At 33.1% G+C, this 25,033-nt stretch overlaps 3 protein-coding genes across 5 annotated transcripts in view; 2 read left to right on the top strand and 1 right to left on the bottom strand.

The window, feature by feature from the left end:
* Positions 1-1,445, top strand: part of LOC117115984 (nuclear exosome regulator NRDE2-like) — a 9,482-nt gene extending 8,037 nt beyond the window's left edge. The window contains exon 8 of the mRNA XM_033259909.1: positions 457-1,445. Coding sequence (XP_033115800.1) covers positions 457-585 — 129 coding nt within the window. The 3' untranslated portion in view covers positions 586-1,445. The remainder of the gene's footprint in view (positions 1-456) is intronic.
* Positions 1,446-1,510: 65 nt separating this feature from the next.
* Positions 1,511-6,077, bottom strand: LOC117115983. The gene has a single exon (XM_033259908.1). The coding sequence runs from the start codon at positions 3,159-3,161 to the stop codon at positions 1,911-1,913; it is 1,251 nt and encodes a 416-aa protein (XP_033115799.1). The 5' UTR covers positions 3,162-6,077; the 3' UTR covers positions 1,511-1,910.
* A 274-nt stretch (positions 6,078-6,351) lies between these two features.
* The window catches only part of LOC117115981, a 33,041-nt gene continuing 14,359 nt past the window's right edge, over positions 6,352-25,033 (top strand). Inside the window, exons 1-3 of one of the 3 annotated variants that reach the window (XM_033259904.1) lie at positions 6,352-6,901; positions 12,350-12,464; positions 22,594-22,719. In XM_033259904.1, the coding sequence (XP_033115795.1) occupies positions 6,716-6,901; positions 12,350-12,464; positions 22,594-22,719 (427 nt within the window). In that variant the 5' untranslated portion in view covers positions 6,352-6,715. Of the gene's footprint in view, positions 6,902-11,144; positions 11,425-12,349; positions 12,465-22,593; positions 22,720-25,033 lie in introns of those variants that run through there. The other 2 variants (XM_033259905.1, XM_033259906.1) reach the window with 2 other exon arrangements.

Genomic DNA, 25,033 nt, shown 5'->3' with positions numbered 1-25,033 from the left:
GCATAACACTGTTGCATGGCCTACTGTGGCAAGATCAGCCTTTTTAGCTCACTAAAAAAAAAAAAAAAAAAAAAAAACTAAAATGCCAATCCTCAATTTCGACAATTATGGCTCGGTTGGACGTGGACAACACAATATTTTTTTTTTTATTTGGTCTAATGTATAGGTAGAGTTTATCATATTTTCTGATTATAAATACAAAAACCTTTATTGTTGATGATTGCTGATGATTGATTGATAATTGATTAATAATGATTGATTGATAATGATTGCTGGTCAGGATGATTGATTAATTGATAATGATTATAATTGATGATAATTGTTGATAATTGATAATGATAATGAATAATGTTTGATAGATGATGATGATTGATTGATGACTGATGATAATGCTGATCATAAATAATAATATTTAGCATTTGTATGTATTTTAATTTAATAACAATTTCTCTTCAGGTTCTGTATCTAGATGCTGTCAGATTCTTCCCAGATGAACTGGAAACCATCTTAGATATTTTAATGGAGAAAGATCTTCACATTCGAGTTCCAATTGAAGAAGTTGAGATTCTGATGAAGTCAAAGTGAAACTATTCAAAAGAAATCCAGTTTGTTTTCTCCCTCTTGTTTACAAATCGTTTACTTTTACAATGAAAAGCTTCAAACCATAAATGAAATTGATACCAGTCAAAAATAATTATAATGAATTTCATGTATCTTGCATACACTGGCATTAACATGGGGTTGGCAATGATTCAGTGAAGGTGGATACTTGGGTAATATGTAATGCTATAATGAATTGCATGTATCTTATATACAGTGGCATTAACATGGGGTTGGCAGAGGTTAACTGCAAGGGGATTCTAGAGGAATATGTAGGCCTAATGCTCAGTGAATTTCTAGTGGGAGAACCTACTATTTCTGAGAAAGGAAATTGCCTTAACTGTTACATACTGATCAACAAGTCTGTGAGAATGATGAGTATGGTGATGGTGATTATGATTACCGGTATGATGATCATATTTATGATTTTGTTGATGATGATGGCAATGACAACTGAAATGATGACATTGGTGACGGTGATGATTATGGTGGTGGTGATGATGATAATGATGAAATTGATAAGGATTATGACAAACTCAAGGCCAAATTTAAATTAAATTATTGTGTCGGCCACACCTGACCGACCCAAATGATACATAATTAAGGGTTGGCATTTTAGTTTGTTTTTTTTTTGACAAAAAAACAATATTTTTTTATGAGCTAATAAAGCTGGAATAGCCTTGTCGGGGCCAAGGCCAGCCTATTTTGCTGGATGGTACGCGATGCGAATCCAAAATTGTTGTATTATTTGTGTATTTTCTACATTTTAGGCGTAAACACATATTTGGTTGTTAAAAAAAAGTTTTTCTTCCGACCTACCAATTTTTTTGATTTTTCCAAAACATGGCCAAGTTTGGCCCAATTGCAGTGATGATGGCAGTGATAATGATGATTAAGGTGGTGATGATGACAATGATGCTGATCAAATATACTTTATCAATAAAAAAATGATAAAATGTAATCTGTGTTTCAGAGTATTATTAATTTTGTAAAGAAAATATAATAGAATATGTCTAATATATTTTTTAATGGATAAACCAATATGTTGATAGTGACGTTCATCTTGAGGTAATTTCCGGTCGTCTAGAAAACAAAAATTCCCCTGTAGCATTGTCTCTCGATTACCTCTCCCCCTCCCCCTTTCGGACATCTCTGGGTCTGCCCATGATAACTGCAGCTGAAATTAATACATGAAGGTGCCAATGTTTTCAAAAAATCATATCACTAATAAAGATGCTTAATTAATTCTTGAGTTTCCTGTTATCAAATTTTAATGATTGCATTCACCTTTATTCTGCCTGCCATTATTCTCACAGTTGTTCCTGATCATTATTATGAATCCTGTAATTGTTGTCATTGTCATTGTCATTTCTGTCATCATCATGCATACTGTCAATGTCATTAACATCATTGACAACTCCATCATCATCATCATCACTGCTATTGTTTATAATTGCATCAGAAATTGTATGCAATGAGGTGCTTGATGAATGCGTTGTAGAGGTACTAACAGAATTATAATTCTGCAGGAATTTCTCCAACGTTTCCAAATTGTGGTCCATATGTGCCATTATCTCTTCCGCATGTTTGACGTCAAACTCTTGACTTTTATTGCAAAATAGTTGCTTAACATCATCCTTTTTAAATTCTGGTTTGTTCTCATCAGATGAATCCTCGTCAAGTGTATCCATTACAGGTGGGCGAAATGTAAATGGCAACCCGCCATAATCAATTGATTGTCGCCGGACAATCCGTGGACCGGATGACTGATGGATTCTTGGTGCTCCAGCTATTGACAACCGCCTTGCATTCAGATTCCAGTCTGCTGGCCAACCATCTTTTCTGCCACTTTCATCCGTTAACTCAGTTTTACTTGTATTTATTTCATAGCTGGATGGATATTCGACATCAGAAGAACTGGATTCATGTTCTTCATGAAACATGGGAAAAACCTGGAACTTCATATCTCTCCCCTTATTATTCCTTAAAGAAATCTCTCCCGCCATGTAATCAGTTGTAACGATAGAGTGTCGTCTGGTTTCTGTTTGAACAAAAACCAAATCCTTCTCCTCAGTTTCTGATACTCGCTTTAGAAGAAGTGGGAATGCTTTCTTGTAATCTAAATCGAGAGTACTAAATGGCTTATCACTCCATTCGCTTATTTCTGCAACGGAATTGACACCAAAACTAAGAGGAAGTGGCCTTCTGAGAGCTTGATGGCATCCTGGCTTGATAGATATTGGTGGCGGAAATTTAAAAGTATAACCGGAGAACCAGTCAACATCAAAGTTGCAATGAAGTCGAGGAGGTTCTTTTGGCGGTTCCTTATATTTTTCTCTCTCTGTTATTTCCGAATGGCGTTGCTTCTGTTTGACTATTACCTCTGATTTGTTGAAACTTTCCGACTCAAAGTAGTCTGTGAAAGGTTTTGTTTGAGCGGTATGATTCTTTTTTGATTGCCGCTCCCCAACGGGAAGCAAGCGCAGAGTTGGACATCCAACTTTCCGTTGTATTGGTTTTGTTATAATATCATGCGTCGCGTCATTAGGACGTGTATTCATTAGATTTGCTTGTGTTTATTCGAATCATCTGACAGCTATGTTTGTGGACCAACCTATTTCCTATTTTTTACTAATACTATTCTTCACTGTTGTTGTTCACGTCCAAATTTAATTTCTGGATATGAAAGTTTAGCAATGATGTGTAGCCATAGCAATGGTTACACGCGTGGCAGTTATTTACTTGACAACGAACTGACACGCAGCACGCGATTATATGTTATTTTATTTTGTTTAGCGCGCTGAAGTTACTGCGCCCTCTATAGTATCATAAAAGTTTCTGGGCGCACCACCAATTGGGGATTGAAAACTATGATGAATAATGAATAATTTTCTGATGTTTTTGGAAAGCATTTAATAAGGTAAGCAATAAATACATCATCAAACAATACGCTGTTTGCATATTTTCAGCTATTTCTCAAGTAACAGAAATTGTAAACTCCATGATGATGGGGCTAGGCTAGGCCCAGGCGTAGCGTAGCCTAAGGTAAGGCCTTACTTAGGCCTAGGCCCTAGGCCCCTAGGTAGGCCTACTATTACTAAATAGGCCCTAGGGTGAGTCGCTAATTTTCATACCCGGTTAAAACAACTTAATTTTTGAACAATAGAATTACAGGAATCTAATTTTATCAGATGCATTGTAACTCATACATTCTAGAACTACAAATTCATAAAAATTGCATCCTGCCTGTAAAATGTAATCATCCTTTTGCCGATTTTACGCTAGATTTCGACACCCCCTCGGTGGCCTTAGCCAGTTTTCATCCGGAATATATATAGTTTAGGTTCATGGGGGGAGTTTTTATGGCCTAATTTGGTCCTAAATGTGCTTTTATTTAGACCACAATGTTAGGAACTGGCATTCAAAATAGCTTTACTTGGATAGGCAAATTATTATTTTTTGGTCTGACGACCTGGTCGTTCTTCGGGTGACAGTGGTCCAGGCCTGTACGACGGGTTGGCATATGCCCACCCCCCTCGCTGGCACCACCATTGTTTACTTTAGTGTTCAGAATTGGATTATGGAGGCTGGTGTGGTAAGTTTGTACCTATAGTCACAAGGCCTAGACGAGGCTTGCGGCAGGCTGGAAATAAGCTAGTTCAGAGCTGTCATTCCGTATACTAGTACCACGCGTGCCACTATTGATTGTGGTGAGACAATATGTGGCGCGGTCAAGCCAAATCAACTGGATAAAATGAGGCTTAGAGTACGCTGACCAATCTTCGGCAGGAGTTCCCACCCACTAAACCCATCTTTTACTTGGCTACCCTTGGGTAAAAGGTTAAAATCACATACCTGTAGAACAAATTGCCTTTGTCATTGGCATTGCTCTTCTTCAAGTGGTCAGGACCAGATGTGAGTAGTTGACTGCGTTCAACAACAAGTAAAATGCCACTAGGGGCGAATGCAGCCAAACAACCAGGGAATTTCGCAAAGATAGGATAAAAACATCAAGGGAGCCTTTCTCACAGGCAGTGACAGTTCGCTTAGTACAGACCATGACCAGATTGAAGTGGTTCTGGGTGGTTCTGGATTTTTCAAGAGAGCCATTAGTTGGTCTGTGCGTTGAGTTGGCGACTGGAGTAATCCAAACTCTGGAGGGTGATGTGGCATTCCTCCGGATCTTGGAGGGGAATTACAAATCATAATTTTGTGTTGTACGGTGTCCATTCTGTTGTGTTTTTTGCATCAACATTCCTGTTTTATGTTTAAAAAACAAGTTCCTGTTTTTTCGCAACCTGATTGAAGAAGAAAACCAAACAAATCATTGGAAGTAATTCAACAGAGGATATTATGGAGGAAAACAAAAAGAAAAAGGAAGGAGTAAATATAAGAGGCAGAAAAGAAATTTAAAAAAATAAACTTGGGAGGAAAGCCTACATCGCTAAGTACCCACTAGTGCTCTTGCTAATGGACTTCTATAATTGCCATCAGCGTGTAGCGTGGAATAATAAGGTTATACGCTGCTACTATAACACTGTATGTGTAGTCAGCACCGAACAGAATACACATATTTCTTGCCTATCAGTTAAGAGTCTTTAGAACCAGTGTATTACTAATTCTACTACAGTAAGTGAAATTGCTTATATTGATATACCATTAACATGTTATACTAACTTTATAGATGACACGCAAGTGGCAATTCCGTAGTATATAGTCAATAAATCTAGGCCCTCATAGCATACTAAGTTAAATGTTGCACACAAGCAGTGGCGTCTAAGAGTCTTGAAATGGGGAGGTTGATGGGGGTGTGAAAGTGAAGTGGGAGGGCTCGATGATTAGGTAAGGGGAGCTAGCTCGCAAAATAAGGTTATTTTAGGTGATTTTTAACTACTTGAGCATGATTTTTTTGTTGGCGACTGGGGAACGCAAGTACTTTTTTGGAGTGGCGTGTGCTCCCCCTTAGATACGCCACTGCACACACGTAAATACTGGTTTGTGTGCACTTCACAATTGCACATAAACAATTGAAATTTGTATGGTCAGTGGTAGTGTCATCTCTATAGTATCATTGAGTGGATCACTTTTCTTTACAGTACCTTAATATTTATAGGGTCCTATTAAATATTTCTTAATCACTTTGCAAGGTTATTTTTGGGAGTTTTTTGGTTGAATTCATGTTTCAAAACTTAATCAATTTGAAATCTTAGTTCAACGCAATTTGAAATCTTAATTCAACAAATAAAAATATATATACTGTATTGTACCATAACATTTAAAAAAAATTGAATGAATAATTAAAACTCGCTTATTAAAAAGTTGATAACATATGTAAATGTGCAGTTAAAAAATAATAATTTAGTTTTTTATTTATATTTTGAATGGAACTATCTATGATTGGTGAAAATACTGATAAAAAGTAGACAAAGCAAATGTTTAATAATTTTTTCATAGAAAATTTATGCATTAGTTTAGTTTCACCCAATTTGTGTTTCATAGTCTCTACTATAAATGAATAGCCCCCTCTACTTTTTCCTACTTTTGTTCCTTAATCTGTTCTGTATTGTTTAGATGAAGAAAAGGCCTATTTAGATTGTGTATTCAAAGTAGTCCTTTCATTTAACTTTTGATCTGATTGGTGTTTTGAAATGGGTGGAGCTACAATCCACTAACTTCACTCCCAGTCTACCTTATTAACAAATAATTACCAAACATATAAGATCAGTTCTATTTTTAACTGGAGAGATTTTTTTATTGCACGGTACCAGACTTTCAAAGGAGTTATACAAACCTGATGGTTGTGAAGCATATTTCAATCAAAGTTCCACTTGAGTGACTTTTAACAAACAAACATAAAAGTGTGTGTGATTAAACAGAATACAAACTGTCTATTCATGAACTTAGTGTTCTTTGAGGTTCAAACGTAAACTGTTGTACTTGCCTGACGTTCATGGGACAGACAATCGTGTGAAAATCTTCTTTCAGGTACAACAATGATGCAAACAGATCCATGATGATTATAATTGCCTCATGTAGGGCTCAACAGGTGTGAAAGATCCTCAGCATCAAAAGCCAGTTTTCTAGTGCAGAGGCTGACAGTAACAGCCAAGTGAAGATGACACAACCTAGGCCTAGGTATCAGCCTAAACCTATACAGTCCTGGACAGTGAACTCCGTCAAGGTTAACCAGAAGTGCAAAGAAAATGGATTTACTTCTCCACGAGTATTGTACAGCGCCAACCGTAACCCTCTTCCTGTAAAGCATTCTGTTGGTGGAGAGTGGGTTATAGAAGAATGTGAGGTACACATTAATTTATTCTTTACAAAATCTTGAAGCTCAGGTCACACTATAACATTTTATGTGATAAATTTGTGTTATGGGCCCATATGGGTATGATGATGTCATATTGGTACACCCAAATATGGGCATCACATAAAATTTGATAGTGGACAGAACTTTTCCATATTGCACACTAAATGTGAATCTCCCAATATTGCAACAAATTAATATTTTATTAATTAGTGCATTTTTTTGTATCCCCATATTCAACTGTGTATGGCTCCATTTTACAATAGTAGGACTACAGCCTTAAAAACAGCATAATGGGTAAAAGTATACAGTAGAACCCCTCCTTTGGGACACCCCTGTTAAAGGGACACTTTTTGGCCATGAAAGAAAGGGCGAGTATATCTTTTAACATTATGGCCAATTCATGTTCCCTCTTAAAGGGACACTTATTTTGGTCCTTAGGATGTCCCTTTAATAGGGTTTTTTTCAGTATTAACTTCAGTGTTGAAAGTTATTTATTTGTTTAAAATATTGCTTAAATTTTTAAATTATTAATTGAGAGAAATGACAATTGACATGGAAAAGGCTGTCATTGTGTGTTGATTGTTAATTCCTACACCAACCGTCGCAGGTGGAAACTCCTTCACAAAAAAAATTCCTGAAATACTGCTTTGAAAAATATTGATAAAATCTCAACCTGCCCGAAGGTATCCAAGATTTTTTTTCCACCTGCTTAAAGTCTTAATTTCATCATGAGCATCATAATTTGCTTGATTACGCTTGATTAACGGATGAGGATCGATTGACTGATGCTGAACTCTGGTGTTTTGCCGTTACATTTTACCCAAGGCATTGTGGTACAATTGGTGTACTTATTTTGCCCCAATGAATAATTATTTTAATTTGTATTATATGGTGGTTTGCTTTAAGATTATTTAGTATAATATTAAAAATTAAGTAATTAAGTAATATTAAAAAAACATTTTATAGAAATTTTTTTTAAGACATTTAATTTGGTGCAGAAAGTATAATTTCAAGAAATTTAAAATTTATTTATACAAAATTTGTAAATATTTTATATCGTATTTTTTATGTACCACATTCTGTTTTGAAATTTGTACATATTTTTATATTACCTATTAATTGCACTCATTTTTGCTATTTGTTTTAAATTTAAAAATTTGTAAATATTTGTAAATTCTCTGTAAAACGTGTATTAATTTGTTTTCTGTTTCTTATTTATCCATGTTTCTCATTTCTTGTCCTTTTTAATGTATTTGATTGTCTTTATATAAAATATACAATTGGTGAATCCCAAGCAATTCAGTTTATACTGTAAATAAAGAAATACAGATAAAGATTGAATTTGTATTTGAAATAAATTTAGATTGAATCTAAAAAATACATCCAAATTAAAAGTAAAAGCAAAGAAACTTAAAATTGCATTATGAATAATACACAATTAACTAGGTTTGAAATACTGAAATATTAACTATGCTACTTCATTTTAAACTCATTGTTAAATATACATTTCTCTAATTAATAGTATTCTTGCAGTAGTACGTAGTGGGAAAGAGTCCATCCATGGTTCCTAGAAGTGTACCGTTTAACCTCCAGGTTCACCCATTAAAAGAAAATTATGACTTAATATTTAATAGCACAACTCCATAAAAAAGACCATGTAAGTTGGATAGATGCACCCATGTGTCTGTATTAGTAATCCAAATCAGGTAAGGTAAAAATGGAACAGGAAAAAAATCGCCCCAGTAAAAATCGCCCCAAATGACAAGTAGGTAAAAATGGCCCTGATGAAAAAAGTCAGTAATAGAAATATTTTTTTTTTTAAATCTTCAAATATTTAAATACTGTAATAAGCAAGAATTGAATCAATCAATTTTAAAAATTGCCCTCATATATAAATTTTTTTTAAAAAGGGTTGAAAATCGTAAATTTATAAATAAGTTTTATTTTTTCCTTTGAAAATAAGATCAATTTATGTGATTTTTAAAAAATGTCTCCAAAAGTATTTGTTTTTTAACAAATACAGTTACACAACAGATGCAAATAATGTACTGAGAGATTATCAGAAAACAATGGCCATTGAATAACATTTTTTGATAGTAGAAATAAATTTAAAAAACGTTATTCCACTTACATAGTAGAAGAATGACATAATGACTACCAAAATATGCAACTCATAGATAACCACAAAATTCACTTTTGTTAAGTATCAAATTAAATAACTTTACATGTTATATACAATGCAAATAAACAGTAGTTAAAACATGTGGATCCATTGTGTGTTTGAATCACAAGTTCATGGGAAAAGGGAGAGGCTTACTTTCTCACAAACTTAGCAATTAAATGTTCTGCTTAAAGTTACTTCAAAGAAGTATTTGTTAATAAAATATTGTTTTTAAAGTAAACTAAATAATTAGGAATACATTTATTTAAGCAACTTATTTAATTGCATACTTGGTTTTTACTCCCTGCCAACTAAATTTAAGTGCCTAAAACTATACTAAATAATGTAAACTGACATACTATACATAGTTATGTAAATATGGCAATTATGCTAAGAATTAAAATGGCATGTAATTGTGAGGGTAGGGTAATTAAATTTAAAAAAAATTAAATTAAATTGTATTGCTAAATCCCACAAACTTTCCAAAACACTGTAGAAAACCAAACAATTCAATTGTGATTGACTCACTTGGTACACAATAAGAAAATTAAATACTCATAAGAACCTATGTTTTGGTTAAAATGTTGATTTTTTTTTGTGAAAAAATACTTGCAAATACACCACAAACCTCCAAACACACTGCAAACCCCATCCAAACCCTTTATTTATGATTGTAGAACTCTCTATTTGTTAAAAAAGAAATAATAATTTGATGTTCATATCAACCCATTATTTGTGGGGTTTACCAATACCCGGATTGAATTTCTAGAAAATTGGGATTCCGTTTCCATGAAAATGGCCACAAATAAAATTATTAATACATTATTTTAGTATTAATAAATGCATGATTTATGTTGATTTATTGATTATGTTGTTGCTATTTTTTAACATTTAAATGAAAAAAAAAGTGTTATTCATGGCTTTTTTTTAATTTTTGAATATTTTATCATTGAATATGTAATTCCTGCAAAAAGTAAAATGTAAATGGCAATTTATTTGATGTTAGATTCCTTTTAAAAATTAAATTATTTCAGTTACAAAAAATGCATAATGATTTAAAAAAATCAGTTTTAATACAGAATTTTATTATTGGGGCCATTTTTACCTACCTGTCATTTGGGGCCATTTTTCCCTGGGCCATTTTTACTGGGGCCATTCTTACCATACACTGTTTGTTGTACAGTAGTACAGTCACTATATAGATGTTTTTGTTCTGACTACATCTGTTTCTATAACTAGTTCATAGTTTAACATCTTCATTCTTATTGGTTGGTGTTTGATGTCATTATCCAAACATCATACTGCAGTAGATAAAAATCAGAAGTTAACACCAGTCACTTAGCAATTTAACCTCCATTTAAAATCAGATTTAGGTACAAGCTAACTGATCAGCCAGATCAGATTATAGAGGCCACACAAAACAAAAGTATTGTTTTAATATAGAATTCTGGTTGTGTTTCAAAGCATCTAGTATATCTAACAAGAAAAGTTTGCCATGTTATATACCTACAATATTCCATTAAGCCACAACATTTCAAATTTGTACAGTAACAAAAATTATGCATTTAATTAAAATTATTAAGATATTAGAACTTACCTTGTCCCTATATATTTGACACAGTTGATAAAACGATTTATGAAGGATTTTAATTTAATTAGGCATGATGGAAGCTCTTAATTTATGTTTTATTTATATATGCACGAATGAAACTTGTAACCGAAATGAATAATGCGAAGGGTTTAATAGAGATTACTAGAATCTATAAATAATGTAAAGGAAAAATGACTTTGTCAGCAGGTGATCGTAATCAAGTGACTTGACTAATTATAATTACTTAGATTCTCATTTATTCTCGTATTGCAAATTATCATTCCTTATCTATTTGGAATTACTTCAAAAATAATCTACAGACTGTGAGCAAGAATGACTAATTAATAAAATTTACCAGGTTATTGACCAACAAAGTTTAGAGTAACATGATATTAAATTGGTGTGGCCATATGGTTAGAGTACTGTAATAGTTTACCTACTTGTGCAAGCTATTATATGATATAAAACTGCTCACAACTTGCAGCAGCATCGTGGTGTGTGTTGCATATTATTCTACTCCTTGCTGTTAGTTACCACTTTGTTGGAAAGGTGCCAATATTGCTACTACTATTCAACTGAAATGGCTTCAAATATACTTTGAAAGTTAGTCGTACACAATCAGTATATCACACAGACCTTAACTTAAGTCGTTCCAGTCTCTGGATTTGTTAATTAACGATGCAGAATAAGTTAAACCGAACATTTTCACGTCTTCGCAAAGAAAAGCAGTTAGTTTTTCTTGATAAAGAACTTTTAGAGGTGAGTTATATTTGTCGGCATTCTACTCCATTCACTGTTTTGTGGAAAATATGTGTAGCCACAGAGGTACAGATAACCAAACAGTATTTTAATAATAGTACTTTTTCCACCAGTTTTAAAATGTTAAATATCTGTATCTTATTAGCTGTTCCTGTTCTCCAAACACCAGTTCTATGTTTTAACATTCCTTTGTACATATTAAAATTTGTTTTTTCTTCGTAGCTTTTAGTACCAGCTACTTTATATACTATATAGTTTTTTTTTTCTGTTTTAATATGATTTTCACAATTATTGCTTGCTGCTCTCATGTAGTGTGAAGCCTAGCTTCACACTATATGTTCTGTACATATATGCCATAACTTACCTATGTTATTTGCTTTTTTTGTCATATTTATGTAACCACCTCGTTTTTTAGTTAAGTTTTAATGTTCTTTTTTATAGTTCTTTTTTTTATGAAAGCAATGGAACCTGAATTTCATGTGAACCTTGTTGTGCACAATGACAATAAATCGATCTTGTATTTAATTCTGTTTGTTGTTTTTCTTGTGGCATGACTTAAGCGCGTAGAGTTTATCATCTAACCATGAATTATGATTAATAATCCTATTTTTGTATTTGAAAAGGTAGACATTACCATCCTCATCATCGTCATCATCATTTTCATTGCACAATTCAAATAACAGGATATTTTTCTGTCATCATCTTGGAACAAGCTATTGATTTCAATTCATTAGTAATCTGAACTACGCTACTAATGACTTACAATTGACAAGATCGGGCCCAATATCATGCATTAAATCCATCCCAAGTATTTGCTTAACTTTCTTAAGTATTCAGTGTTTACCTATTGGTATTGTGAATGAGATATTTTCTGTTTCATTGGCCAAGAAGTCAATTTGAACAAAGTGTTTGTTCTTTATTTTAGGAACACACATCATGGGTCAATAAGGTATTAAAACGACACAAATTTCGGCCAGTGAATGACCTCCGAAAAGCTGTATCTGAAAGTCTAATCCTTGTCAATCTTGTGGAAATATTAAGTAAGTATGATACTTGGATTGTTTAAAAAATGTTTAACAAATAATGTTAATTGTACGTTTTTTCAACTCTTGTTTGTTTGCCATTGACCTTACCTTTTTTACTGTAAGTTTTTTTTTTTTATATTTATTTTGGAGTGCCCATAACATGCAGTAAGTACTGTATGTATATAAATGTATACTCACCCCTTATATTTCAAATGTTTTCCTTCAATTAATTTTCCTTTTTCTTTGTTTAACTGATATTTCCATTTAGTTGTATTAAACGTAGTTAAGCAGGTCGCACTACATTTTTGGGTGCTGCCGATATAAAGGCATACTACTATATGTTAAAATGAATGAATAAATACCAAATTAATTGCAGCATGTTGTAAGCTTTTAGCATTATACAGTCTGCGGTCAGAGGTGGCACCAGGATTAGTCCAGTGGGAAGCTAAAATTGGGTTGGGTCAGACAGTTTGTGACCGACTTTGGCAAAATCTGGAGCTTGTCGTCTAAACGATAGTTTAGACGACAAATCAGCTAAAATTTCCATGTATTGACCATCTTAATACATGTTGGACTAAAAATATAAATTATCATATATGTCTTTGTCATTTGTTTGTCTGGTTTTAACAATTTTTGCATCAATTAGCTTTTGACATAGATTCTAAATATCTAATAATCTAATTTTTCATTTTTTGAGCAAAGGCCTGTTTTTGCTCAAGTTGGTTACATCTCTGATGATAATTTGCATGGTCTGGGGGGAAAGGTCTTTGTAGGGACCCAGGTTCTTAGCCCTTACCCTCTAAAAAAAATAGGTAATTTTTGTCCCCATATAAGCTTTTCATATGTTTTGGGCCAAATAATTTTTGTAAATTAAAAAATAGTCACTCATTTTGGTCTAAGTAATTACAAATTTGGGCTTGGCCTGTCCTACGGGGAACTTTAGCCCCCCTGACCCCACTGGCACTGCCACTTTCTACCTGACAACGTAAATGTGATAGCTATTAAATGTACTGTTGTTAAAATTGTAAACATTACCATTTAAATGACTGAATTTAAGAGTAATGAATTAACAGGCAGCTGGTCTGCTTGAAATAAGCCTAGATAATGTAATGTTGTTGCAATGTTGTTTATTGTTTTCAACTAAAAAAAAAAACCCTGCCTAATTCATTGTTATGGCAACGAAACATGATGATTTCTATAATATTTCCTTGCATGTGAAATGTAAAGAGAGGCAATAATAATCAAGCAAAACTAGACTTGTGCTTACAACCTTTTGGAATTTTCTCATAATAGTTGAATATTTTCAGTCCTAAATTACCTAAGGATTCTTCTTTTTTTAAATTTTATTTTTTTAGCGTCTTCTTTGGCACTGACTAGAGCTGGTGTCAAGTTATGTTTTGTCTTTGTAATGTGGTTTATAATTTTTTTTAAATTTTATTATTTTTATTGTTGCTATTGTTGTGGTTATTATTATTACTATTACTATTATCATTATAATTACAGTATTATAATATTGTATTCTATGAGAATGTGTTGGTTTGTAGGCGCTTGCACCTGTTGACACGCCTCTCACTGGAATTTCTTATATTTGAAATAAAATGAAATATATTATTATTATTTAACCTGTTTACACAGAGTGCAACCAGTTTATTTATTTATTTATTTATTATTTTGCATTTATAAAGCGCTTATTCAAAAGGATCAAAGCGCTGTATATATCAAAGTTCAAAGTGTACAGAAATCTTAAAACTACCGTTAAAATATACAAAACTACTTACTAGGAAACAGATACGTTTTAAGTTATTTTTTAAAGATTTGAACACTGGGAGCCTGGCGGATCTCATAAGGAGTGCTATTTCATAGCCTTGGTCCAATAACAGAAAACGCACTATCACCAAATGATGTCTTGGAGATAGGTACTGTCAGGCGCAAATTATCTTTAGATGATCTAAGACCGATACGACCTGGTTCACTTGTTGTAGACTTAATACTTTTATTAAATGATCCACCTTGAGGCAATAGTGTTAAGTTGCCTTTTTGCCGCATTTCAAATCACAAATTAAAGATTTGAGATTTAGTTCAATCAAAAGAAAATATATTGGAGAAAACCTGAATAGAAACATGCAGTCTGAATCTGATGTATTATTAGCATACATCAATATAGAGGAGCATTGTTTAATAGTACTACAAAAAGATGAGTTGTTAGTCAAAAGTATTTTATTCAAGGTGAGAAAAATAACAATTTCTAATGAATTGTAATCTGGTGTTTACAAGCCTCTTTTATACCCAATGACAAAATTGTGCCTAGTAGGCATTTGGTTACTATGGATACTGTTGTTTAGAGGGAAGGTTTCAAATGACTGACCCCTACACAGAAGGTCGTGTGTGAGACAAACAGAGTGTGATCAGAATGGCTGTTTCAGGTAAATAAAGAATAATTTGTTAGCTTACCTGTAACCAATCAGTGTAGGAAATGACAAGATACCTTTAGTACCCACCTGGGGGATCTAATAAAGCAAGCAAAGCCAAAGCGAACATCAGCTGTAAGTACTGAACCATTTTAAGTTACTGACCACCTCCCTGCTGAAATGTTAGAGGTATTACATATTATTATACAGGAGCAAGATAGTGTTACAGTACAAACAGTTTACAGTACCATGGAGCTACAGTAAGCTTCTTCAGTTATTCCACTATACAGTATACTTTCATGATTAACTTTATGATTACATAAAGTGGTACTTGCACACAGTTTTGGCAGATGCTTTTGCCAGAACTGTAATTTATAATCTTTTTTCCTTCTGAAGTTCTTTCAGAAGATCCTTCAGACATAAAGATCGCTAAACAAGTTATAAAAAAAGTCTTGCCTAATATATCAAAATGAAGTGGTTGTTTGCATAAGATAAGATAAAAACTTTATCAATCTTATTTGGGAAATTCTTTGCTTACATACAAAAATTACAATATGAAAATATGTATTAATAACTTATAGCGGCCATTATCAATACATTATTAAATGAATCTGCATCTTTTTAGACTGTGTCAGTTTTTTTTAAAAATTAGTATTTTAAATATATTTTGATACAATTTGCATATTAACACAACAAATACCTTCTTTTTACAATACCATTTTTGTAGCAAGGTTTTTTCTAAATGTAGGAATTGCAAAAAAGGAATTTAGGGTTAATTTATATATTTTTAGTATTAAACAATTGCTCCAGCATTTTGTGCTATATACTAAAGTTTAACATTATTAAAATTACTCATTCTTAGAGAAAATGTGTTTTTTAATGTAACAACAGTTACAAAAATACCCCTGTAAATTATACAGTAATAAAGAATCAGAATTTCATTACACAAGAGTTATGTCCTTCAATAAATAGAATTCTTGGGATCAAAACTTCTAAAATGACCCTTTAATGTGACACATACTCTTTACACCTGATTAGACAAGGTTCAATTCCCAGACTTATAAAATTACTTGCCCTTCTTGCATTTATATTTTAAGTACTTTAAGTGTGTTTTTTGTTTTTGGTTTTTGGATGTGAATACAGTGAATTAAAAGCCCATTCAGTTACAGTATGCAGTTACAGGGCCGGCTTAGGCCTATGTCTGGCTGACTCAAAACAGTAACAGTGTTCAAAAGGCAGGTCCAGGGCCAGGTTGTTCGAGGGCTACTTCAGTTTGTACACTTCTTATCTGTTCTTGTTTGTGGTTGCATAATATGACTAAACTCAGTTGTTTGACAAACAAATGGAAATAGTATTTTGTATGGTAAATATCTAATTTTATTTATTTCCCTATTGCGTCCAATAATGTAAAATATCAGTTACATAATTCAATTATATTTAGATATATTTTAAACTAAACATATAATTATATAATCTAAATAAAATAAAAACAATATTAAGAAATTCCAATGAATATCAATTAACCATAAAAACATAAATAAAGACAAACTCAATTACAATGATAGATATTGAATAAAGTTCGTTATTGGCATACTTAAATTTATAAACAAAAACTGTAAGCTAAAGAAAGTTGACAAAATATACTATTTTTTAGACATTGACAGGAATATATTTAGCTGTTAAAGAAAAGGCTTACCATATAGTTTATGAATTGTATAATTTCCAATTACAATTAAACTGTGAGTTAAAACATAATCAGTGGCTGTCTATTTGTGCCAGGAGATGAGACAAAAGTTATCAATCAAGATTCACTCGCTACAACATTGAAAACAAATATGATATTAAATTACCCATTATCGATTTATTATGCATTTTTTGATTGAAAGAATACAGTAAGCCAAAACAAAGTGTGTTTGTAAGTGCGTTTCCCTTTGGGATAGAAATTGGGATAAGTCATGACGGAAATGGAATGATAGATTACCTACCGCTTTACGATCAAGAAATGTTTTGAATATTAAATTACATGATTGAAATATATCCTATATATCATTCTAGCGAACTGTAATACTGTACTTTTTCAGCTATTGTATCTTAAACTACAGGGATTAGTTATTGAAATTGCAACCATTTGTGAAAATAAACGCGTCATACATTAAACCCGATTTATTGAGTTAGTTGGAAAACTCTACCCGGAGATCATTAAGTTTATGATGCTGAAATGTGAAGTAGAAAGACAGGCTATTAGGTTTTTTTTCGGTATTTATGGCCTGGCGTCTTATGTGTTAACTACTGATACTAGCTTTTAAGGTATTGTTATACTTGAGCCATCGTTAATCTGAGTGTTATAGAAGCATCATGTAAAGTAAACTATTAAATTCTTACAATACACTTCAGTTAAATTATTTATCTTTATGTAACTTCCTTTACAATTCAGTCCAATATACCAATGAATAAAAGAGCAAGGCAAGTATGTGATTGTATTTATAGCCAGGCTTCTTAATTATGTTTGTGTTATGTATTCGCTGCAGCAGTAGATCTGTATTCATGGCAGTTAAAATGGGTGGTAGACAATTTGTTACCTGGACTTTTTTGCAGTTTGGACTATTCGTCCTTGTCTTGAAAGATGTACTGGGTTTTTTAAAGTGTACACAAGCCAGTTGTTTACACCTGGCCTTATGTGTTAAGACATGTTGCCTTACTAGAAACATAGACATTTAATGTGCTACTTAAACCAGCACCAATATTATGGCTATAGGTAGCAACACCCCTGAATTAACTACTTGACCACTCAACTTCTCAGCAACTCCACACCAAGCCTAAAATCAACGTCTCCCAATTATTTGTAACGGCACAGACCCTATTGTGAATTGGGTATTAGTCGTCTTTTGACATTAACATCAAAGGTCATTCACTTGTGTTAATTAGTTACTAATTACTGCATCTTACGCAGTATCATGTATTTTCTATACAGTTTTGCAATCCATTGTTACCCCCACCTTGGACAGGAATTTTTAAATGGGCCCAAGGTTATATTAATGCTCAAGATAAATCAAGAGTAATTATCCACCATTATAATCAATAAACATTGATGATGTCCAAGTAAATGTATGCCAGCTAGGTAATATATTTTACATTAGCCCAATAATGTGTATTGATTTTTTTGGCATTTCATTTATGTCCATGATAATACTAAAACACAGGTATTAAAATAGGTTGACTATTTTATGTTATTAAGTCTAACATCTGCAAAAGTTTTATGTCAACCATCATAATACCCATTATTCTCTTACCAGTATTTTGGTTTGAGTTATTAAAGAACTTCTGAACATTATTTCTTTAGGACACTGTGTTATATCATTGTGATAAAATAGTGATGTAAACATACTCTATAGTCTTCACCCTGGAAAAGTATTTAATCTTTAGCAACACATATTGTATAATATTAGAAATAGGTTGGGAAATATAACTTTACTAATACTATTATCAGTTGCCCCCTGAAGTCAGCTGACGATGAGTATCACGATGCATAGCAAAACACAATCAGATGAAGAAAAATCATTTAACTATCTCCTGGAACAAGTGGCTTCTTCCAAGAATTGGGACCTTGCTGTAAGCAGCTGAATTTTTCCTATTCTACTATAAACCCAGTGGCGGATCCAGGGGAAGGGGGAGTTCAAGGGGCTCGGACGAATCCCCCCTCTGTGAAGAAACCCCTCATTTGACCAGGAAACAAGGGAGAGTATGCCTTTTTAACATTACGGCCAACTCCTATTCAAGACCCCTGTTAAGTGGACACTAATTTTGGTCCTGAAGCGGTCCCCTTATTAGGGATTCTACTGTATTTCTTTTTATTTTCAATATTATGTTGCCAGTATTAGCTGGTCCAATCAGATCCTTTGCCAGATTCTGTTATCATCACATGACTGATTTTTGTCATGTTGTTCTGACTGTCTTCCCCAGGGGTGTTGTTAAATCAAATTCTTGTTTTCCTGTAGGAATAAAAAAAAGAAAAAGCGATTTATGCTCTCCTTTATAAACATTAATGTCCTTATTTTTTACTTAAAATCTGAAAGGTAGATTTTATAGGATGATTGAATGAAGTTGAATGTGCTAATATTGTTCATGAAACAATGTTAGGATTTTGGGTAACATATTTATTGGTGGTCTTCTTGTGGCCCTCTTGGCAACCCCCTGGTTGCAACTTTTAACACCTGTTTAGCCAGCCCTATTGACATTTGTTTTGCCAGCCCAATCTTACGCTGGCTTCATCAGATGTAGTACAAAACAATGGACTGATGAAGCCAGCATAGACTGGCTTCATATGTCTATAAATTGCCACCAGTGTTTTAATTTCATTTGTCTACCAGATTAACTCTATCTACTATTATATTTAACAAATAAATATGATTTTTTTTTTATGTCAGACCTTCTGTGATTCCTCCTATTTAAATTCTTGTATGATGCAAAATCATTCAAAATGTGATGTACTTTTTGAATTCTGCAAGAAGTGTTATTGTATTATATTTGAATAGGATAAGAATGTACAGTAGCAACCAATGGAGTTATAAATCGAAATCATTTTTTCTAAAGCTCAATAAATTATAGGCCTACATACTTGCAAGATTTTGTGTGCTGTCAGCTACACTTCATCAGACAATGAACTGCGGATGTTGTCAGTTCCGGTCGCTAAGTGGAGTGCGACCTCTATCATCGGTGCAAGGCATCTGTCGTTTTCTGGATTTAAATGGAGTTAATAGTTCTTTTTATTTGAATATGCAAGAAGTAATTGCGTGATATTAAAGAGATCAATGTGACGAAAATCAATTTTCGATAACGGTAACCGTGATCTGCATTGTTTTCAATTGATTTGATCAAGAGTTACTGTATTCCAGGAAGCTTATTATACAACAATAGGGGATTAGCGTAAACATTAACCAACTAACTATTATCTTTAAAAGTGTAGGACAAAAGTGGTTGTAGACATCAATTGATGTCTACATCCACTTTTGTCCTACAAAGTGGATGTAGACATCAAATCAATAGAGATTTTCTGATTATATTGGTCTATTAAATTAGATTCATGTATTTTTTTTATTTTTATTTATTTATTTTTTTAAATCATCTCTTGGACTTTTAAACAGTTAAAATGTTAGTATTATCACTGATTTCAAACAGTTTCTTTAAGGATTTATGATAGTCGTATGGAGAAGAGTCTCCATTAGTCATTAAAATAAAAATGATAGGACTAAAATATTTTTGAGAAAAACATATTTTTTGTTATTGTGGTTTGTGTTTCTGTCATAATAAATAATGATTTATTATTTTTGTCTGTAAATAGCGAATAGAGTCTTGTATTATATTGTATTGTTTTGGTCCAAATCTTGTGTAGAGTACAGATTCTAATTTCAGCCCCCAAAAGGTACCATGTACATGATGTACCCTATTAGAATTCAGATAGCGAGGATTAAGGTATTGATCCACAAATTGCACTCTTCTCATTCAAGTTCCTCTTCTTTGTATGGAGTCCATTCCAGGGTCATGACTCCTTCCAATCTTTTTAAGAGATCAATAAACATTATTCTGCAACCCATTCATGGCTCGATACCACTCTTTCAAAATCGTTTTTGTGCAGGTTTGTTGCTGAGTCGATGAAAAGGGGAGGAGGTATTTAATGAAGTCCTGACAGGATCTGACAGAGACATTACAATTTAGATTGATGTGTGGCTGAAAGTTAGTGGTTTGAATGCATGACTTCTAATCCCAGTGTTCCAGGTTCAAATCCTGACAATATTACAGGATATTTTCTGATACTACGTACATGGTTTAAAAGCCTGCTTATACTTATAAGAAGTTTTTACACTAGGACGATTCGATAACGATTTATCGTGTATACAATAACAAAATATAAAAATATTTTTAAAAATTAAATCAGATAACGTCATAATCATGGAAAAACGATAAAATCGTTGCTACTACTGCTATTTTAATGTTTTTCCATGATTATGACGTCATCTGTCATTTGTCAAAATATGTTGTTATCGTATAACTGGTAAATTGTTATCGAATTGTTCTAGTGTACAAACTTCTATTATTTCTTTTATTTTCTATATGAACAATTGCTTTTTAGCTTTTTTATCGTTATCGTGTAAACATGCCTTTATCCTGTAAGAGTAACTTATTTTCATTCGTATATATATATATAATCATCCCCAGTTCCGAAAACAATGTATCTCCAGGGGTCAATGGTGAAACGATCGTAGTGATCACACATATAATAGTATGACGCTAGGCATGATCAAATGAAAAAAGCATAAAATAGCTTTCATGTTTAAATGCAAAAACAGGGATTTGCTGCATAGGAAGAATAGTACAAAGGAGCATCTTGCCTACTTTGTGTGTGTCCATTGTTTGTATCATTTCCTTCGCTTCTTCACCGACTAGTGCTAAGATAATTCAGTAGTAGACTTATTGAGATGTTTGACTAATGAGCTAGGAATCAGAGTTCAGCGTAGAAAATATAGTAATAGTGGAAAACAAGAAAAACTGGCTTTTAGTTTTGTCTTGCATTGCTTTGAATACCATTCATCATTTCTGTTGCTTTTGGAGATGTCTGAAGGTATGAGACGTTTTTTGTCATTGATATTTTTTAGAAGTGTTAAATTATTGTTGTCACCTGTTGTTGTGTTGCTAGGTTATTTTTTGTATCACTAAGGGTGTGTTTCTACTGATAAACACAAAATAATTGATTTTTTAAAACCGTTTTTTTAATGAGTACCAGACAGCCTGCTGGCGTTGCAACTGCATTTTTGATTTTTCGGTTTTCGTGTTGGAAATTACGTCACCATTTTGTTTGTACAACACGTTGTTTTCCTACTGTATAGGATATAGTACCTTTCTCATTCCTGTCATGATGACTAGGAGTAAGATACGGTGTGGGGCGAGAAGGCAAATGTTTTTGGCTGTGCTCATCGGCACAATTATGAACGACGACCAAACAAGTAGGCCCAAAAGAGCGGAGAGTCCTAGGCCCAATATCCCCCCCCCCACACAAAATAATTACAAAACAAATTTGTCACTCCTCATGTTTGTTGACGTTTTTAGCTTGTAGGCCTAGGACATGAACAAGACAACAAATTTTTTTTTTAAAGTTTGCGCCTAATACGATCTAGTCTTTGCAGTGATTGACCCGGAGGTCACATTTCACCTGATAATCGCTTTTTTTTGTGTTGCAGCTAAAAGGGGCACAGCCAAAATCGGTTATTTGCCGTTCAAACACGCTATCCATTGCGTGTTTTTAATCAATTTTTTTTAAATCACTTTTTTCAAACTGGTCCCGTTTCTACTGCGAGAATAAAAGCGATTCTTTCCAGTAGAAACAGGCCCTTTAGACCAATTCAGCGCCGTACGATGTAGCCGATGCGATTTATCTTCGTACGATATAGTCCGGCGCAATTTATCTTTGGGGACAGACCTGACACAACAAAAAAAATTGCATCTGGCCGCGTCCTACATCACTGTCTGTTTTGGCCTTAAGCAAGCTGCAAATTTTGCTCATTAAATACAAGTTTTATTGCAATTCATTGAAAGTGTTTAACGCTGCAGTACTAGAATTTTTTTAAGTATCAAAAAATCAATCTTGAATGTGACAATAATTTTGTATTTTTTAAATAGTATTATGAAGATTTCTTTCAGAGAATTGTATTTATTTTTTATTTATAATCATGTTTTTTTTGTAGCAAATGAAAAAATACCAGGTATACAGCCAAAACCAATAATACGAGCACAGAAGGCTGAGAATATACGACAGTGTTTGAACTTACTGAAGAAAAAACGAACTGATCTTGAAGGAGTGGATGCAGAAGGTAGGATAATAATTGTTTGAATTTTGTTTTGTGGCTTTTTCCTTTTAAAATATTAGGTACAATGATTTATGGAGGGAATAAATCTGAAATATTGAATTAATAAGAGAACAATGCTGTTGTTATGATCATGAATTTTCAGTTTCCCAGTGGGAATAAACAGCAACCTTAAAGTGCAACCAACAAACTTGTTTCAAATATAAAACATAATTTTTTAGTAGATTTCTTTATGGCTCTGGAGGAAAAATAAGCATATTTGACAAAAAACTCTTGATAACAACGAAAGGAAACGTACAAGAAATTATACCATGAACCTAGACTAACTCTAGATGACTAACCAAACCAAACCAACACCGCACTGTTTATCGGCAGTTTAAGGCACAATGAGATACACTTTTTTGAATAATTAAATACTGGGGTGGGAGGTGCAAAACCAAGCGGTTACGCAACTTTTTCGACCAGTTTTTAAATATTCAAAAATCCGTATCTCATTTAACCGTCCCCAAGCTTTTCATCAAATATGCTTTTTGTGTCTTAGAAAAATAATTTGTACAGTACAACATATCAAAAAATTGTTTTCTTCCGGAGCCTGCTTTAAGGGATTACTGTTGATTCCTTTAAGTGTAATATAAATTTTATCGACTTTACTTTACTTAGCATCTATTTAAATACAATTACAACATAAAGTTACAGTGGCATACAAAATATAGAGCAAAATTGCCTGTTTTTAAATGGAGAATGGGTGCGTGGACGACCCATAAAATCAACAAATGTTAATTTATTTCCGATATTAAATTTTTTCTTCTGTTTTATATACCTCTTTGGTTTTTGTGTCTATGCCCCCTCGGGGCAAAGGCACTATGTTGTCAGCTGGCAGTTAAAGGGCTGAAAGGGTAAATCTGGTGGAGGTGCATGATGGGTCATGTGTCATCTTAAGTACCTTATTACTGTGGGCCACACACGGTCCTGCTGGGAGCCTATTTTTTTTTTTTTTAAATAATAGGCCTGAAACCTTATTACTTTCCAGAAGAAAACACATTTGTATTGAATTATGAATTGTTATTTTCTTCTCAAATCAACAATTGATACGACCCACATTACAGGTTTCTTTAAAACTTAGATGTCACAGAGTGTGAATAAATCAATAAACAGGGCCTGACTTGATATTAATATTTTACCATTGCACAAGCCTCATGGATAAAGCTGTCATTCCAAAAGACAGTTGATTGATGACATGCAGTGCCGTTGTCATGACAACAGAAATCAAACACCTGTCTAAGTCCTCCCAGCACTCATTCATCCTGACCCGTTGCTTTCATCAAAACTCACTATAGAAATCTTATGAAAGATCATTAAAAGGGAAGGGGTTGAATCATTTATGATCCCTTATATAACCTTTCACCTGTGTCACCTGACCCCACAAGTGTATTAAGAGACATAAGAATTTAACAAAATAGGTAAAGTTGTAGACTCCTCAGTAATCTTGTAATGTAGAGAATGTGATTGTTTGTTATGATATTTACATTAAGTAGTATATTCACTTTACGTTAAGTAGTAATACTCAAATTTTATAGTACTCAACTATGGAGTTGATGGTACTTGAGTTAAGATACTATAATACTCACATTCTAAAGCTCTGTCTACTCTATAACATTTTCTTTGACAAAAAACTGTTGTATGACCATATAAAGCCATGATATGTATATATGGTCATGATTTGATGTCATCATGACCATATGTGGCAAAGACAAGCCAAACCAGTCACTCGTCACAACAATTGATTTTTAGTTATTAATACAGGGTTAAACAGTAATTATGGGAGCTATAAAATGGTAAAAGAATCATTTACTGTAAATCCGACATTTCGTTATGAAGTTACGGTAGTTTAAACATACAGCTGTTTAAAGAACAATATTCGAGAAATCAGACTTTAAAGTTTAGGATTTCAGGCATTTCTCAGGCAGAAACCATCACTAAATCATTAAAAATTGTTGTTTTAACACGGAAAATGGGGATAATATCAGCATAGCATGATCTTTATTGCTGCGAAGCAGCCAATTCATATTCTTGACAGCAATTTGACCTCTGAAAGGTCATTGTTTGTCAAAAAACCTGCGCCTAAGACAACTGAAAAGCGGAGTTTCCTTCTTTGTTCTGCCGGGTAAAATCAATTACTTTAGGCGACGTTTGTAGACTAACCTACTCGTACCAACGTCCGCATGTCGCGATGCTGGAGTACTATTCAGCGTTTTTATTATATTTCTAGGTTTCCTATTTCTGCGTTTAATCGGCTCATGTCTCAGCCACAATATTTAGC

The sequence above is a fragment of the Anneissia japonica genome, unplaced genomic scaffold, assembly GCF_011630105.1.
Source record: "Anneissia japonica isolate Jap-2015-1 unplaced genomic scaffold, ASM1163010v1 scaffold287743_len2803612_cov181, whole genome shotgun sequence".
NCBI classification, from domain to species: domain Eukaryota; kingdom Metazoa; phylum Echinodermata; class Crinoidea; order Comatulida; family Comatulidae; genus Anneissia; species Anneissia japonica.
Note: the sequence above shows the minus strand (reverse complement) of the source record. Positions and strands in the feature narration are given on the sequence as shown.

Excerpts from the sequence above, each read along its gene's own strand:
- LOC117115983 (XM_033259908.1), bottom strand. The coding sequence starts at position 3,161 with ATGAATACACGTCCTAATGACGCGACGCATGATATTATAACAAAACCA.